This window comes from Triticum urartu, chromosome 5A (assembly GCF_056163025.1).
Source record: "Triticum urartu cultivar PI428250 chromosome 5A, HENAU_Tu73, whole genome shotgun sequence".
NCBI classification, from domain to species: Eukaryota; Viridiplantae; Streptophyta; class Magnoliopsida; order Poales; family Poaceae; genus Triticum; species Triticum urartu.
In genome coordinates this window covers 404,617,786-404,635,971 of record NC_141877.1, presented here as the reverse complement: position 1 = coordinate 404,635,971, position 18,186 = coordinate 404,617,786, and the positions used below count along the sequence as shown (strand labels likewise).

General features: G+C 43.1%; 1 protein-coding gene and 1 pseudogene across 2 annotated transcripts; one reads left to right on the top strand and one right to left on the bottom strand.

Moving 5' to 3' along the window:
- Positions 1 to 278: 278 nt before the first annotated feature.
- Positions 279 to 1,891, top strand: LOC147971611 (uncharacterized; annotated as a pseudogene). The gene is made up of 3 exons (XR_015603329.1): positions 279 to 725; positions 806 to 1,043; positions 1,630 to 1,891. The product of XR_015603329.1 is annotated as an uncharacterized LOC147971611 (transcript).
- Positions 1,892 to 3,388: 1,497 nt separating this feature from the next.
- Positions 3,389 to 8,736, bottom strand: LOC125509246 (annexin D5). The gene is made up of 7 exons (XM_048674176.2): positions 8,451 to 8,736; positions 5,806 to 5,951; positions 5,340 to 5,558; positions 4,803 to 5,018; positions 4,627 to 4,716; positions 3,839 to 4,039; positions 3,389 to 3,735 (listed from the first exon to the last, which is right to left on the bottom strand). The coding sequence occupies exons 1-6, from the start codon at positions 8,524 to 8,526 to the stop codon at positions 3,839 to 3,841; spliced, it is 948 nt and encodes a 315-aa protein (XP_048530133.1). The 5' UTR covers positions 8,527 to 8,736; the 3' UTR covers positions 3,389 to 3,735.
- Positions 8,737 to 18,186: the final 9,450 nt, after the last annotated feature.

The following is an 18,186-nucleotide window of genomic DNA, read 5'->3' as shown; positions in this document are numbered from 1 at the left end:
GATGCGCCATTAGTAGGCAAAACCGATGCGCCATTAATAGGACTTTTCCTAGTAGTGCCGTGTCCAGCAGATTGCCGTTCAGTACTAACTGAGAGCATAGCCCAGAAATAACATTCATCCAAACTTATCAACATGAGATATATAGTTTCAAAGATCTCGACGTGACGAACACAACAATTTAAACGGTTAGTAGTTTGGACACACGGTTCAAGATTTTGTCTCACCAAAGAAAAAGAAATATGAGCGATCAAAGGGATACCCCTTGGGGTTTTGTTTTTTTACCGCTTGGTGATTTCGCTCCCTTCAACGGACCGAATGGCACGATGCTGTGCTCTCACATGTGGGGCAACTGGGCCGGCCCAGTAGTGAGCTCAGACAACACTGGCCCGCTGGATCGGTCTCAGTCCCAACAGCATTTTTCGCGCTAGCGTTTGACTCTCGCTCGATCACTCGACCACTGCCCGAATGATCGATGGTCGACGCTCCGGACGGCGGCGCGCGCGCCAACGGCGAGGCCACCTCCTTCCACTTATCTTCCGGAGAGGAGGACACTCCCCCGGTCGTGCACTGCGGCATCGTCAACGATGGCCAGCCGCTGCCCCGACGCCCCCTGGACGACGCGACGCGCGAGATGGTGGCCGCGCCAGACGACGGAGGACGCCGCGCGCCGCCTGGTGGCGTGGACAAGGGACGGCGGCTCCGTCCGCGCGCTGCTCGTCGTGTCGGTGAGCCTCCGCTTTCATAAGCCCAAGGACACCATGATTTGGATCGCGCCAGCAACTATAACATCATTGACCCCCCGCAGGTTGGATCCATGGCCTCCGTGCCGCTGACTGTCCTCCTAATCTTCACATTCCTCCTCGCGGCGGCGACGACGACCGCCATCATCACTTCGATCGTAATGTCCCTGGCTGCCGCCGGAGGATTCATGTCTGTGCTGTTCGCTTTCGCGGCGGCGATGTACATCGGGGCAGTGTCAGTCGCCATCATTGTTATTTCAGCAACGACCGTGGCAACAGTCGTTGCCATCACGATTGCCAGTGGTACGTCTAACGTTTCATCACTCTTGCTTGAAACGCTTCTTGTTTTTTGGGTGGTCCTCGACCTCTCTTTTTGCGAAAAAGATCTAGATATGTTATAAGAGTTCATCATAAGTATAAAGCACCTCAAATCAATATTCGGTACTCCCTCTGTCCCATATACTAGTGTAAAAAACGTTCTTATATTATGGGACGAAGGAAGTAGGTTAAGCTGGTAACAACGTGTTGTCATTTGGTTGTTCGTTCCGAAATGGTAATCAGATGTTCACCTTCAACAATGAAGTAGTGGTTAAAAGTATTGTCTGAAAAACACGTTAGCAACAGACACCAGGTCAAGTACAAACTGGGATGTGGTAGGCATGAATATGGTTCTTCAAATAGGAACATGAGCAAAGAGTAATAGGGCGTTAACACAGTTTCGCCCATGACCCGCGGATTTTTCTTTTTAGAATGGTGTTCGAACTGAAACGAGAGCTCTTCAGACATATTTTGCTTATTATCAATGACCCAGAAACATGTGCACAGCTAAATGCAGAACGTTAATCAAGCATATTTGCAGTAATCCGTCTGACCATGCATACCATTGCAGGTTGGGTCGCGTTCTTCTGGATTCTTTGGTTTTCTGCTAAGAGATGCATGGGCCTTGCTTAGTTCTAAGAGATCAGTAGGCACGACAAACTAGCGATCAGATCTACGCCTGTATGTATAAGATGGATAAATCATTGCAATGATGTGAACCATGTGAAGCTAGGCATCTAGCTAGCTATAGCGATGTGAATAATAGGTTGCTCTTTCTTTACAACAGCGTAGATCAGGGATTCATGTAAAGTTCGTCCTGGCCTGTATTTGAATCCGAGCTGCTCCCTCACAAACAGTAAAATCCAAAAAATAGTAAAAAAGATTAAAAAATCTGAATCTTTTTTGTGATAAACATTGATGAGAGTTTTAACTTCCTGAAATTTTTTGTGATGAAATGACATTCGTGTAGGCTGTCCAAAAAAAACAAAATCAATGCTCCGAAAAACCTATTGTTGGAAGCATTTTGGAGCATCGAATTTGTTCTTTTTGTCCAGACTTCCACCAATGTTATTTCATCACAAAAGTTTGAAAAAAGTTAAAACTTTCATCAATGTTTATCACAAAAAAATAAATTGTCTTTACTATTTTTTCAGATTTTACTGTTTAACAGGGAGCATGTGAGCTTAGGATCAAAAGAGCACTTTCGGTCCTGGCATATGGTTTTGTTGTTAGTTTTCAGTCTATGACCGACAATCCACTTCTAAGCCCATGCTTAGCTGCACCCGCGCTGATGAAAAAAATCAAAACAAATACTAGAAAAATTCTAAAAACAAATCGGGGTGACCCCGATTTGTCTTTTTTTGCCGAGAGTTGCTCAGATGTTCAAATAAGTTGAAAATTAGAGCGGACCTCACACATCAATTTATCTACCACACAAAAAAATTGGAATTTTTTTAGCATTTGTTTTGATTTTTTTTCTGACCGAATGCAAATGAGTCTAGGCACCGAAACACTGCAAGTAAGGCAGAGTATATTCAATCTCAGCTCTTTTATGGTACCACAACCCCCAACAATGCCGGGTTGCATAGGTTTTGCATGGTAATATGTAGCCAAAAGTATACTACAGATTAAGTTTTAAATTTGGGTATATGCCAGGGTCTCCAAATCTTCAGTCTCAAAGCAAAGACTTCACGATAAGATGGCACCAGAATGCTTTGAGAGTGAGGCCTATCTACTGTCAAACTCTTTTGTGTGTGTATCCTCCACAGCGCACATCGATGTGCCCCACGTTCTTTCGACAGTGTTACCATCAAGGCACACCTTACGACGCCTCGACGACAAAAAACAACTGACGGTTGCAGGTGTGCATTACGTTAGCCAAGGGATGTGCCAAGATATCCAGGGTCTAACACTGCAGCAGTGCAACACCAGCGGTCCAGAACACCATCGACACGTATAACTTTCATAATTTTTCACAATATATAGATGTAATTTTTATTAAGTTCTGAAAAGAAGGATCACATATACCAAGTCTGAAATTTTAATGTGTACTCCCTCCGTCCGGAAAAGCTTGTCCCAAGCTTGTCCATCAAATAGATGTATTTAGCATTAACTTAATGTTAGTATATCCATTTGAGGGACAGGTTTTTCTGGACGGAGGGAGTATCAGAATTCAGAACCAGAGGTAAAACCTATTTTCTGCATATGAAACACCTACCCCTCAAAAAAGGAAACACCCAAGGATCCTGTTAGTACCTTTTTTTTCCGTAACCAGGATCATGTTACTTGGCACAACAGAAGTACATAATGCAACAACTGCAAAAGAAAAGAAAAAACCTGGATGTACGCCACTCCTTTTTCTCAATAAAGTTAAATAACAGTGAACTTCAGTGAAAGCAGTAAAGCCAAATACAATCATCAAACCAACTGCACTGATAACACATGCCATGAAAGATGGAACCAGCGGCAGCCACTGCACTAGAGTCCCCAGATCCAAATAATATATACACACATTTTAGGCAAGCATAAACCAAGAGAAAGCAGAAATAGTTGTCAGGGAAGCTCCAGAACACAGTGATGACGACGTCATACATTTTGGCCAGGTAGAGTCACTGTGCTTAGGCCTTTAGGGTAAAGTAATGCAACAGAGCAGCGTGTACGGTCGAGGAAACATAGCCTGAGAAATGCGAAGGGTGGAGAAAAACACAAGATCAATATGAGCACTGCCATCTTAATATGTAAGCGGGTACTTTAAAGACAGTAGCACCAGTGAACATTACCTAATGGCTACCAACAAGAGAAAGCAGGAACGTCCGATAACCGCCTGATGTTTCGGAATGGATAGCATCAGCTAACGGCTTTTTGTATTTCTTGTAATATTCTGCCTTGATATACTGCATATCAATCTCAGTCCTTGTCACCACAACCCTTACAAGTGTCTTGTCATCAGTACCTAGACCTTTCATGGACTTCCTCAACACCTGAATTAACATTGTTCAGAAAAAAAAAATGACAAGTACCAAAGAAAGAGAACAGAGTCAGAGATAAACAAAATAGAAGCGAGGTCCTGATAAGGGATTTAATAAAGATGTCATAATTTATATGGTTATCGGTCAATTCAAATGTAGGAGTCCTAGTAGCATATTCCCATAATGATACTAGTGTTCAGACTGGATACTAAATACCGCTAGCACAGTTACGGATTATAGTGGGAAGTTAGGTACAGGTACCAAAGCAATCAAGTCATTGTCTATTCGAAAGTATTTATAGAATATTAGAATATATCACATCAGGATTGTAACTAGATATTCACTGAAAATAGGAAACGTGAAAACAAAGTAAACAAGGAAATTCAAGAGTCAAATCCTGCAGGCTTTATGCACAGCATACGATGGGGCAATCAGAAACTAAGAAATAATAGTGTGGCATGAAAAGGTTAAACTATTGTAATTCATGCTCTGTACAAAAACACCACTTTATCAAAAACACGAAAGCTTGGCTGCTTGCCTCTTGATATCAAATAAAGAAGTTTACATATTCTTTTTGGAGGACAGAACGGGTGAGATACCTTAGCAAAATACTTCGCTGGATTCTCAGCGCATCTGAGGATAGTTAACAGAGCAACTTCAAAGTTTCCAGATGTTTCATTCTTCACAACCTACCATCAGTGAGGGAAACTCACTATTACAATCCAGGAGAGCACCAAAATGTATGTGGGAAGGGAAAACTGAACAGAAGTGTTACCTTCTGTAACGACCGATCATACATGTGATGGTAAGCAGAAGCAACAGCTGCCATGTGTGCCCAGCTGCGTTCAGTGAAGATGCGGATGAAGGTTTTCTCATCTGTGCCCAGCTTTTTCTCACCAGCTTTGTAGAGGTCCTTCGCATCATGTGTCACTATAGTAGGATCAACCTCCGGGCCTTCGTAGCGTGGAATGCCAACATAGGCTAGTAAGATCTGAAATACACATCATATCATTCATTAGCACAAAAATGTACAATTTGGACAGGTGTACCCAAACAGTATACGTGTCTAAACTGTAAGGAAGACCATGCAGCAGATCACCTTGACATCAACATATAATAAAGCGAAAGTACAAAATGGTATCAACATAGCATTTCACTAGTAACTGCAGTATGCCCGAGAAGAACACAGCAAAATTCTGTGTTTCAAGAAATGATATGTACGAGCACAAGTCCTGAATAGAGAAGTAAGCAATGCAAATAGCTTTCAACTGCCATGCATCAGATGAAGAAGTTACAAATTAAGAAATGAAACCTTCTGATGATCGCCGGATGTTTGCTGACTAATGTCATGCTCAAGATAAGTACCAAACTTTGCATAATATGTCTGTTTCATTATTTGCAGCTGTGATGGTGTCCTGGAACAAATTATATCAGTAGCTGCTTTCAGATCAAGACTTTCAGCGCTTAGAGCTTCTTTCAGAACAGTCGCATCACGTCCAGCAGGATCAAGAATCCAGAGCGACAGTGCTTTCTGGAATCATATACCACAAGGTTAGCCGTATACCCATATCTACCACAACAATATTTTGAGTAATTCAACTATACTGAGGACTGGCATAACATAGACTTGGTTAAGAAATATAGAACTAACCTATGCAAATCCATACTTTTACTCGGTGAATACTGGTACAATTAATTAAGCATACCTCTTCAGCCAGTATAGCTGTGCAATAGTTTGATTTATCATGCAATAAAGATTTTTCTACAATTTTCCATACCTTGTGGTTTCCACTGAGTTCAGACGATATACGACGTGAAAGTTCCTCAGAATACATAGTTTTGTATTCCTGTTGAATGTATCCACGTTGCATTGAGTCACGGTGAGCAAGTATATTTGAAACTGTTGTAGTATCACAGCCAAACCCTGTAAGACCAACAACCAAGTGAAAAAAAATCATAATCAGGATGCAAAGGATTAATTACTTTTAAAGAAGACATATAATGAAGGTTGATTGAATAAATAACGAATCTTATAATTTCAAGTAGAAACATAAAATTGTGCAAAGAAGTAATTTGCTGAAGCATCTTTTTTAGTAATTCTCACTTGATCACAGCCATCAGGAATTACTAGACCATATATATTACTCCTACCCTATCTAAGAATAACTTAGTTTACAGAAACAATAACATTGGTGGTACCGCAGAAACAAACTTCAGTTCATAACTTCATATTGATAAACCGTAATGGTCACTAAATGGAAAATGATGCATTTGCCTTCTCAAATGTATGGTACTAGGGAGCGCGACTCAAATATCATGGTAATAAGGAGTACAACTCGACTAGTCATGGTACTTGGGGCCAAAACCCAAATAGTTACAACTCTACTGCTACAGAAACTACTATGGCACCATTATGTCACAGGTCGTCCATAACAATAAATTCTTAAAAGACCTTGGTCAGATGCTGAGCCCTTCTTTTTTACTATGAGATCCTGAGCCTTTTCTTGGAGCACTTAGCAGTTGACAATTTTCAATTCTAAGCTGTACTGAACACATAGGAGGGCCGAAGCACAACTGTGGGCGAGAGCAGGGGCGGTTGGCCATGCGGTGCTTCTTCCGGCAGCGCCTACTCCCTCCGTCCATGAATAAGTGTACATCTAGGTTTTGTCCTAAGTCAAAGTTTTAAAACTTTGACCAATTTTATAGGGAAATGTAGCAGCATTTATGACACTAAATTAGTATCGCTAGATTCGTTTTGAAATGTACTTTCATAATATATCAATTTGATGTCATATATGCTACTACTCTTTTCTATAAAGTTGGTCAAAATTTTAAATCTTTGACTTAGAACAAAAGCTAGATGTACACTTATTCGCGGACGGAGGGAGTAGCTCTTAGGGGTACGGCGCTGTATACTCTCAGGTCTTGCCCTTCTTTGGCCTTGTACACAACTTTCCTTTTCTATCAATGCATGAAGACACAATACTTTTTGCGTTTTCTCGAAGTTGGAAACTGTTGGGGTGGTTGAGGGGAGGAGAATCATGAATGGAAGGGAAAAGAAGGAAATACATAATAATAAAAGAAAAGGAAATCAGGAGACGATATATCAATTTGTGAACCAGAATACCAGTAATCACAACCCTAGCCGCCACTCCTTAACATCCTAGCAGTTTTCACCAGTGAATCATCGCTCACCCAGCTCTAAGGTTGGGGGAGGCTGATTTTTACAAATACATATATATATAGGTGCCGTTGTTCATTTTCTCGGTTATAGCGGAGACAAAATCAGCCAGCATAATAATTGTCCTCCTTTGCCTTCGATATGGCGGCCTTGCCTCCAGCGTCGATCGAGATGTGGGGTTTCTGTCACGTCGATCTGGGGTTCCAGAAACGTGGTTTGGTCAACCATGGCACTATGGCAGGACTTCATTTCAGCTCCTTTGGACTTGACGGATCTTTCATGTGGATCCCGACTTTCGGGAGCAGTGACAAGACAACGGATCCTCTCCTTGCCAAGCTCGGGGTGATGCCCCGGCCCATGTGCAAAGACTGTTTTCCTGGTTCTGCCCCACACGGCTGACTACTTTCGTGGCGGATTTTAACGGACTTTGTGTCCTATTCCGGCTAGAGAAGGGATTCAAGAGTTTTGGTTTTCTGAAGAGGAAGACTTTCATTGGTCTGTTTGGTTTTAGTTTTATATTTTCTGTGTTTGTTGTGAATCTTTGTGTCAAAATTACTCTGTCGGTCTTCCAGATAGAGAATTTTCCAAGTCTTGTAATTTGTTTGGCAACCGTTGTTTTGCCTGGTTTAAGCTACAGGATTCTCATAAAAAAGAATATAAGTAATCACAATTATTGTACAGGTCATCAGCCCATAAATATCGCCTAAGTTCAGATTCTTATTTTTATGAACCATTAAATTGTAAAAAGAATTCTATCAGTCTTGGGATAGTTTAATTATCGGGTAACCGGCAATTAAACGGTTTTGCACTTTGGCCAGAAGAACAGTCGGTCTCTCTGAGACAGAACTCGTCCTCCTTGACCTCATATCAGTCCACTTGGCTCCAAATTAAATTCAGAGCAGGTCAAGAAACAGGTCCTCAGTCGATGCAGTACTGCAGTTACCATCACTCACCCGACCATGCTCCATTCTAACCTCCACGTATCTGAACATCTGACCCTCTAAAGTCTCATAATAACAAATCCACATCAACCAGAATTATTCATAGCAATTTGACATGCAAAATGAATCTAAGGGGTCGGCACCCCTTTTGACCACTGACTTCAATCCGCGCAGCCGGAATAGCAATTTCTACCTGGAACGTTCCTCCAGCTCGTCAGCTCACCCTAATCTCCGACCGAATCGGTCCAAAAAAAGCGGGATTGAGAGGGGGGAAATCGGAGGGGAAAGGCAAGGCGCGGACCTTTGAAGGCCTTGTGGAGGTCGATGGCGTCCTGGCGGGGGTTAGGGGGCGCCGGCGGCAAGGTGAGGCTCGCCATTGCCGACCGAGTTCGATGCGCGCTTCCGCCTCCGGCGATTCGATTGGATTGGATTCGATATGGTTGATACGGGAGCAAATGAATGGAATTGCAAACGGACGGTGACGCGCTTTCAGGTTTTCTTTCTTTTTTAGAAGTCTTCTCCGGAAGTGGGGAGCGGTAGACCAGGTCTAGCTGTTTTGGATGGCCGCTCAACCATCGCCATTCGGAACGGAGGGACGGCTCAGCGGTCTATCTCCACGTGGCGTACCAGGCAGCTGATGGACCGTGTCAATTGACCTCCACGTCTCGGGAACGACAAATACGCCTCCCTCCATTCTCCAATCACGATGCCCCTCAAACGTGCACAGATTGTTTCAGTGTTCGGCTATGTTTGTTTCGACCCCTCACATTTTGACAGCTATAGCCTTCAATCTGAATCCCTACTTTCAAGCATTTCAAAGAATACATTGTGTGTGACATCATAAAAGCACTCCTCACATTTTCTGTCACACAGTATAGCCTCCAATTTGAACCCCTACTTTCACACCAGAATCAAAAACTCGAGGACGGTCGCACAGGTGCTAGTCAACGAGCGTTGGGCTGGGGAGGTCGAGCCAGACACCTCTTTTGGGGTGCAAATGGTTTGATCTAAGGCACGTGATAGCTACGGTTCAGAGAGATGTCGAGGCAGATGATAGGTTTGCTTGGCCCGCAGCTAGCTCGGGTCTATTCCGCCAAGTCCATATATGCTGGGCTTTGCAGTGGCCTGGTACGATCACCGAATGCTACTTGCATTTGGTGTAGCTGGGCTCCACTCAAGTGCAAAATCTTTACGTGATAGAAGGGCTCACCATGGCTTGCAGGACCACTCTTCAGCGTGCTACACCTGTTTACAGGAAGAGGATAACATTAATCATATACTCGCGCAATGCGTCTACGCGGGGGAGTCTGGCACACCTGCTTCGATAAACTTCAGCTCAATGTCCTTTGTCCAGAGGTCACAAATACCTTTATTGATTGGTGGCTCACAAGCAGACGGTGCTTTCAGGTCCAGAACAAGCGAGGCTTCGACTCTTTGGTTATCGGAATCGCCTGGTCGCTATGGAAACAAAGGAATGCCAGAGTGTTCCATCGAGATGATCAAGTCAGGAGACCTTCACCCCTAGTGCAGTTCATCCTCGATGAAATCAGGGATTGGAAGTAGGCAGGACTCGGTGTAGGTGGTCTAGATCGTTTTGTGAGAGATTAGATTATACTAATTGTGTTGGTGTGGGTGTGCCGACAATTGATGTTCGCGTCGACCATGGGTCTCTTGTAAATTTCTTGCTCTCTACTATAAAAATATGGCACACCATTTGCGTACTCTAAAAAACTTTCAAGCATTTCAAAGAATACATTGTGTGTGACATCATGAGAGCACGTCTGCGATACGTTTGCACATGATACAACGGCAACCAAGCATGCCAATGATGCAATAATGTCATTAGGTACTCAAGATCCTCTAGCTCGATCAAGGAGGAGGTAAAGAGGATACTAAGCATGTGTTGTTTCTGTGCCAAAAGGCTAAAGAAGTGTGGAAAAAGTGGGGCTATACGAAGTGGTTAAAAAAGTTGCGCTGTGGACCGAGCGGGAGAGGCAGTCCTGAAAGCATTACTCCTTATGCCTGATTAATAACTACCTACTTTGGTTTCCCAAAATGCACATGAGCTGATTGCTATAACCGCATGGTATTTATGGTAGAATAAATGGAAGCTAGTTCATGAGGGAAAATCACAAGAGGCATTCCAAACCTCGATTGGGATTCGGGCTATAACAGTAAATTATGTAAATGCCTACTCACCGAAGGCAAAGAGGAAGGATGAAGGATGGACCAAGCCCCCCAGGGGATTTGTTTAATTGAATGAGGACGCTTCTTTTGATCATGGTCAGCTTGAAGGAAATATGCCCTAGAGGCAATAATAAAGTTGTTATTTTATATTTCCTTACTCATGATAAATGTTTATTATTCATGCTAGAATTGTATTGATCGGAAACTTAAATGCATGTGTGAATACATAAACAAATACCATGTCCCTGGTGAGCCTCTAATAGACTAGCTCGTTGATCAAAGATGGTTAAGGTTTCCTAACCATGGACATGTGTTGTCATTTGATAACGGGATCGCATCATTATGAGAATGATGTGATGGATAAGACCCATCCGTTAGCTTAGCATAATGATCGTTCAGTTTATTGTTATTGCTTTCTTCATGTCAAATACATATTCCTTCGACTATGAGATTATGCAACTCCCGGATACCGGAGGAATACCTTGTGTGCTATCAAACATCACAACATAACTGGGTGATCATAAAGATGCTCTAAAGGTATCTCCGAAGGTGTTTGTTGAGTTGGCATAGATCAAGATTAGGATTTGTCACTCCGAGTTTCGGAGAGGTATCTCTGGGCTCTCTCGGTAATACACATCACTAGATCATTGACTACGCGCGTTACTGCGCACGTCTATTTATACAACTAGATGATGCCTCGCACGTTGTTGCGGAAATGTTTGCAATATTTCAATGAGATTTTGATTATATGGAACATGAATTCTTGAAACAATAGTTTCTGAAAGTATATAAGAATTAAATGTAAATAGCATAATAAAATGGAATTTTACATGCATGCATGTTGTAGTGGATTTTTAATATGCATAGTTGCATGTTGAGGTGGGCCTTTTCTTATGCATGTTGAATGATGAGGTGACATGCTTGCATGTTGAGAGAAATACCTTAGTGGGGCTAGCTATTTAGATATTTTTTGCTGCAGCTATGTTGCGCGAATTTAAACCTTTTAGGCTGTAGTTTCTTTCCTGCTTTCATTTTGCTCTGTTCTGCCACTCTCGGGTAGGCCCGATTGCTTGTAACAGTCTCTGTTGACTCGCGCTGTACCCCGTTTCTAATAAAACTAGATAATGCCCCGCACGTTGTTGCGGAAATGTTTGCAATATTTCAATAAGATTTTGATTATATGGAACATGAATTCTTAAAACAATAGTTTCTGAAAGTATATAAGAATTAAATGTAAATAGCATAATAAAATGGAATTTTACATGCATGCATGTTGTAGTGGATTTTTAATATGCATAGTTGCATGTTGAGGTGGGCCTTTTCTTATGCATGTTGAATGATGAGGTGGCATGCTTGCATGCTGAGAGAAATACCTTACTGGGGCTAGCTATTTAGATATAGAAGATATATAATTATAAGAAACTTTGTAAATAAATGGCAACATAGAACCCACTAAATTTGCATAAACATATATTATTCAGAACTTAAGGGAAAATCTCGAGAATCACAGATACTGGTATGATTACATACACAACAATGTTCGTAGTAATTACAACTAATCCGAACTGCCAAGACAAGCAGCAGGAAAAAAAACATGTATGGCTCTGTAATATTCCAGTTATCCAAAGGAAAAAATGTATGGGCATGCATAACATGGATTCTGGAATAAGATCACAAATGGTGATCAAAAGCTTAGTGCAACAGAAGCAGGGGATCTATAAGAGGAAAATTTACCTCCTATTTCCTTGACGAAGGAAATTAAATTTAGCGAGTGTACTTTGTTTCCTTATTTAGCATCCTCTGGGTAAAAATTTCTATCGAATTAGTTGACCATAATGCACTCCCAACAAAAACGAAACTTCACTGTATAGTGGTTCAAGAAGGCAAAGATTTCTATATTATAAATTAAAAAATAGTATTATCAGCGAGCTATAAACCAATATAAAATATATCTAGAACATCTATCAAAGCACATTTTCATCAGTGTTACAAGTAAATTAGGAAGTCACGTGAAATACCAATGCAATAAATAAGCTAATAAAGGAATGGCATGTGAGTGGAGAAATCATTACTGTGATTCACTGATAATAGACGACAAATTTATTTTTTCTAACAGCAAACAACGTATATACCTGTAATCATGGTGTGATTGGCAAGCCATATATGTTTTAAGGCTTATCTTACAGCAAATGTGATACACAAAAATTGTAATAATCAAATGGTAAAAATAGGAAAGCCCCCGGTAAAATTCAAGAATCAAGACAGAATCTTTGTAAGGTACAAATATCATGACCACATAAGATGTTCTGGCTCAAACACTTACATAGATAACATTCAAGTATAAATTGAATAAGGTTGATGCTTACGAACTAAATACATATCAAGAATCCTTACATAAAAATCAATTTGGGGTTGAGCAGCTGCATCCACCTAAATGTCTACATCCAGTGAGTGTGAGTTGCCAGCGAAGGGCTCTGGACACGAATTGCCAATATTTAAGAGTGAGCTGAAGCAGAACAAAACAATTAATCCTACCAAATAATTCAAAATGAAATCTCAAATTTAGGAACGATCATGGTCTTAGTCTTTTGAACAATCGTAAGCTACCAGATATGTACTTTACATCTATGCAACAATAGGATGATTTGGGTTTAAAAAATAACTGTAGTTTAGTGAACAACTGAAAAACTTTGCTCGCTAGTACTATACCATGTGAGATAGTTAAAGTAGATTGTAGAGCTTTATGATTTGAGTGTAGTTGGCTAGTAGTCATGCTGGTTTCAGGGGCTAAGTGGCAGATAGATTGGAGTGCTCCAGTTTATTGACTTCATCTTGGGAGGCTCACTGGTTCGAGAAGACATGATCAAATATGTTTATTGATTGCATGCATTGCTGGCATCCATGGGATCCCAATGACCAGAGCTGACCAAGAAACTCTTGAACCTGAGATAGCAAATTAACCATTGATTACATTGCGCATGTGATAGGATTAAAAATGTGATTCTAATTGTCTTACCAGTATCACTTCCTAGACTTATGATGTGTGCATCGTAGGACGATGTGATTAAATGGAGCGGAGACACGGGTGCGACCGTGGTGGTGGCCTGGCACACAAATCAACGATTGGTGTAGATCGTAGCACAACATGAACAACATTTTTTCGACTTTAGGAGCTGCCCGCTCCCAATTTCATTTGCAGCAATGAAATTGGTAATACAAAGCAACTTTTCAGGTTCTGGTCACAAGGATCAGCCATGATTTTAAATTAGTAGACACAAAACACCTCACAACCGCAACAAGAACTCGACATCCAACTACAGAACTCTATACAACCAACTACTTATTACACGAATATGGGTAAATAGCAACCCAAAATCACGACACGCCAGAGCCACCAATCCCAATACCAAAATTGATGAACCAGAAATACTACTCAAAATACAGTACCGTAACTGTATCTACCTTAGTGCTCCATAAAACTCCATCTCACCCTGCTATTCTAAGTCTCAAAGGTGCCCAGCCTCTTCTTGTGCTGAAAATCTCAGCCGCAACCTGCAGAAGCCACCTTGCTGCTCTCGCTTGCATGGTGCCATATCCTCGTTTCAGCATAACAGACCAAAATTTAAGGGTTATTCCTATATTTTCATGATGCTCAAATCACTGTTGTGACACCAACTAAATATATGGAAAACAATATGAACAACATTTATGGCAGAAACAAATGATAATTCATCTATAGGGTGATGATTAAGTATGCAAAAATAAATCTACAGAGAGGTTGAAGATGGAGGGGCAACATAGTGGATCAAAGAAGAATGGATGCTAGCCTGCTAGAAGGGGGAAGCTCCATGGCGTCGGTGGCACGGAGCAGGCGGACGTCTTCTCACGTGGTCGAGGTTAGATCCTGTCTCGGCATGCTGTTCTGACCTCCATGGCAGCCAAGATCGGAGCCTTAGAGAGGTGGCTGCGGCCGTGGCGGATCTGGCCGCCGCCATGACCGGCGCCTAACCTGGTCGATCTCCCTGTTCTCTTCTCTTCCGATGAGGCGAGGAGGAGAGGGTGGCAGACGAGGTCGATTGCTTTGGGGCAGAGGATAGGGGCGGAGGCCGGCGGTGAGGTGACTTGAGGCAGACCACTGGTCTGCTCGAGGTTGTGGTCGCCGGCGTTGCCTAGCAGGATTCGTCCAACCGGCCAGATTGGGAGAAAGGAGAGAAAGGTCGGGGTCGGGATAGGAGGAGTCGACGGTGTGCGGCCCTGCATCTCGATTTGCTTCATGTGGGGAAACTGGTACAACCCATTGGGCCCAATTTAACATAGAACGTCCAAAAAAGGTCATGGAGCAGTGGCCCAACACGGTAAGCGGTCGGTATTAGCAAATGAAACGAGCTTACGCATGATTCACTGCTAATCTGATGGCAGAAAATGCTTAAAACTAACGATCCGACGGCTGGGAACACTGATGGCTTGAGAGGGCTGGAAAAGTGCTCAGTTTTAATATTTCTAAATAAGAAGCCTTGCAAGCGAAGTGACTAAGGAGTTAGTTGCAAGATGATGTATTACGGAACGAGTAAAGAGACTTGCCGGTAACGAGATTGAACTAGGTATAGAGATACCAACGATCGAATCTCGGGCAAGTAACATACCAATGGACAAAGGGAATTACATATGTTGTCATAAGGTTCGACCGATAAAGATCTTCGTAGAATATGTAGGAGCCAATATGGGCATCCAAGTTCCGCTATTGGTTATTGACCAGAGAGGTGTATCGGTCATGTCTACATAGTTATCGAACCCGTAGGGTTCGCGCGCTTAACGTTCGTTGACGATATAGTACTATATGAGTTATGTATGTTGGTGACCGAATGTTGTTCGGAGTCTCGGATGAGATCACGGACATGACGAGGAGCTTTGGAATGGTCCGGAGGTAAAGATTGATATATAGGATGATATGGCTCGGCCAAGGGGTAAAGCCCATGGGGCTTTAGGTCGATGCAAAAAGGAGTTTTGCGGAGGCCAGGGGCCAAACGCCGGAGACCCTGGCGTCTGGCCCTGGGCCAGACGCCGAGGCCCATGGCGTCTAGGCCAGACACCAAGGATTGTGGTGTCTGGTCCTGGAAGTCTGAGAAGGACTCTTCCTTACGGGTAAAACCGACTTTGAGGAGGTTGTTTCTCAAAGTTACGACTCCAGGGCTCAGCATATAAATAGAGGGGCAGGGCTAGCACGTGGAACACATCAAGATTCACCAAGCCATGTGCCGGCAACCCCGTCCCCTCTAGTTTATCCTCCATCTAGTTTCTGTAGTGCTTGGCGAAGCCCTGCGAAGATTGTTCTTCACCAACACCGTCAACACACCGTTGTGCTGCCGGAACTCATCTACTACTTCATTCGTCTTGCTGGATCAAGAAGGCAAGGACGTCATCGAGCTGAACATGTGTTGAACACGGAGGTGCCGTACGTTCGGTACTTGATCGGGATGGATCATGAAGGTGTACGACTACATCAAACGCGTTGTGAAATGCTTCCGCTTACGGTCTACGAGGGTACATAGACATACTCTCCCCCTCGTTGCTATGCATCTCCATGGATAGATCATTACGTGTGCGTAGAAATTTTTTGTTTTCCATGCAGCGATTCCCAACAATGGCATCCGAGCCAGGTCTATGCGTAGATGATATGCACGAGTAGAACACAAAGAGTTGTGGGCGGTGATGGTCATACTGCCTACCACCAACGTCTTATTTTGATTAGGCGGTATTGTAAGATGAAGCGGCCCGGACCAATCTTACACGTCCACGTACATGAGACCAGTTCCACCGACAAACATGTAACTAGTTTTGCATAAAGGTGGCTGGCGGGTGTTTGTTTCTCCTACTTTAGTTGAATCGAATTTGACTGTGATCGGTCCTTGAAAAAGGTTAAAACTGCAAACTTGATAAATCGCCGTTGTGGTTTTTGCCATAGGTAAGAACGGTTCTTGCTAGAAGTCTGTAGCAGCCACGTAAAACTTGCAACTGAAGGAAATATTCCCTAGAGGCAATAATAAAGTTGTTATTTATATTTCCTTATATCATGATAAATGTTTATTATTCATGCTAGAATTGTATTAATTGGAAACTTAGTACATGTGTGAATACTTAGATAAACAGAGTGTCCCTAGTATGCCTCCACTAGATTAGCTCGTTAATCAAAGATGGTTAAGTTTCCTGACCATAGACATGTGTTGTCATTTGATGAACGGGATCACATCATTAGAGAATGATGTGATGAACAAGACCCATCTGTTAGCTTAGCATAATGATCGTTTAGTTTTATTGCTATTGCTTTCTTCATGACTTATACATGTTCCTCTAACTATGAGATTATGCAACTCCCGGATACCGAAGGAACACCTTGTGTGCTATCAAACGTCACAACATAACTGGGTGATTATAAAGATGCTCTACAGGTGTCTCCGATGGTGTTTGTTGAGTTGGCATAGATCGAGATTAGGATTTGTCACTACGTGTATCGGAGAGGTATCTGTGGGCCCTCTCAGTAATGCACATCACTATGAGCATTGCAAGCAATGTGTCTAATGAGTTAGCCACAGGTTGATGCATTACGAAATGAGTAAAGAGACTTGCCGGTAATGAGATTGAACTAGGTATGATGATACCGACGATCAAATCTTGGGCAAGTAACATACCGATGACAAAGGGAACAACATATGTTGTTATGCAGTTTGACTGATAAAGTGTTGGGGAACGCAGTAATTTCAAAAAATTCCTACGCACATGCAAGATCATGGTGATGCATAGCAACGAGAGGGGAGAGTGTTGTCTATGTACCCTCGTAGACCGTAAGCGGAAGCGTTATGACAACGCGGTTGATGCAGTCATACGTCTTCACAATCGACCGATCCTAGTACCGAAGATACGACACCTCCGCGATCTGCACACATTCGGCTCGGTGATGTCCCACGAACTCACGAACCAGCAGATTGTCGAGGGAGAGATTCGTCAGCACGACGGTGTGATGACGGTGATGATGATGCTACCGGAACAGGGCTTTGCATAAGCACCGTTACGATATGACCGAGGTGGATTATGGTGGAGGGGGGCACCGCACACGGCTAAAAGATCAATGATCAACTAGTGTGTCCATGGGGTGCCCCCCTCCCTCGTATATAAAGGAGTGGAGGAGGGGGAGGGCCGGCCCTCCTATGGCGCGCCCCATGGAGAGTCCTACTCCCACCGGGAGTAGGATTCCCCCTTCCCTAGTTGGACTAGGAGTGGAAGGAAGGGGGGGAGAGGGGGAAGGAAAGGAGGGCCGCCCCCCCCCCCCCACCCAATTCGGATTGGGCTTGAGGGGGGCGAGCCCCCTTCTAGGCCTCCCTCTCTCCTCTCCCACTATGGCCTAATAAGGCCCATATACCTCCCGGAGGGTTCCGGTAACCTCCCGGAGGGTTCCGGTAACCTCCCGGTGCTCCGGTATATGCCCGAACTCACCCGGAACCATTCCGACGTCCAAATATAGTAATCCAATATATCGATCTTTCTGTCTTGACCATTTCGAGACTCCTCGTCATGTCCGTGATCATATCCGGGACTCCGAACTACCTTCGGTACATCAAAACACATAAACTCATAATACCGATCGTCACCGAACGTTAAGCGTGCGGACCCTACGGGTTTGAGAACTATGTAGACATGACCGAGACACTTCTCCGGTCAATAACCAATAGCGGAACCGGGATGCTCATATTGGTTCCTACATATTCTACGAAGATCTTTATCAGTCAAACCGCATAACAACATACGTTGTTCCCTTTGTCATTGGTATGTTACTTGCCCGAGATTCAATCGTCGGT

Coding starts and splice junctions, on each gene's coding strand:
- LOC125509246 (XM_048674176.2), bottom strand. CDS start 8,526: ATGGCGAGCCTCACCTTGCCGCCGGCGCCCCCTAACCCCCGCCAGGAC. Junction 5,019..5,339: donor CATCCGGCGATCATCAGAAG/GTTTCATTTCTT, acceptor TGTGTATTTCAG/ATCTTACTAGCCTATGTTGG. Junction 4,717..4,802: donor ATGATCGGTCGTTACAGAAG/GTAACACTTCTG, acceptor CACTGATGGTAG/GTTGTGAAGAATGAAACATC.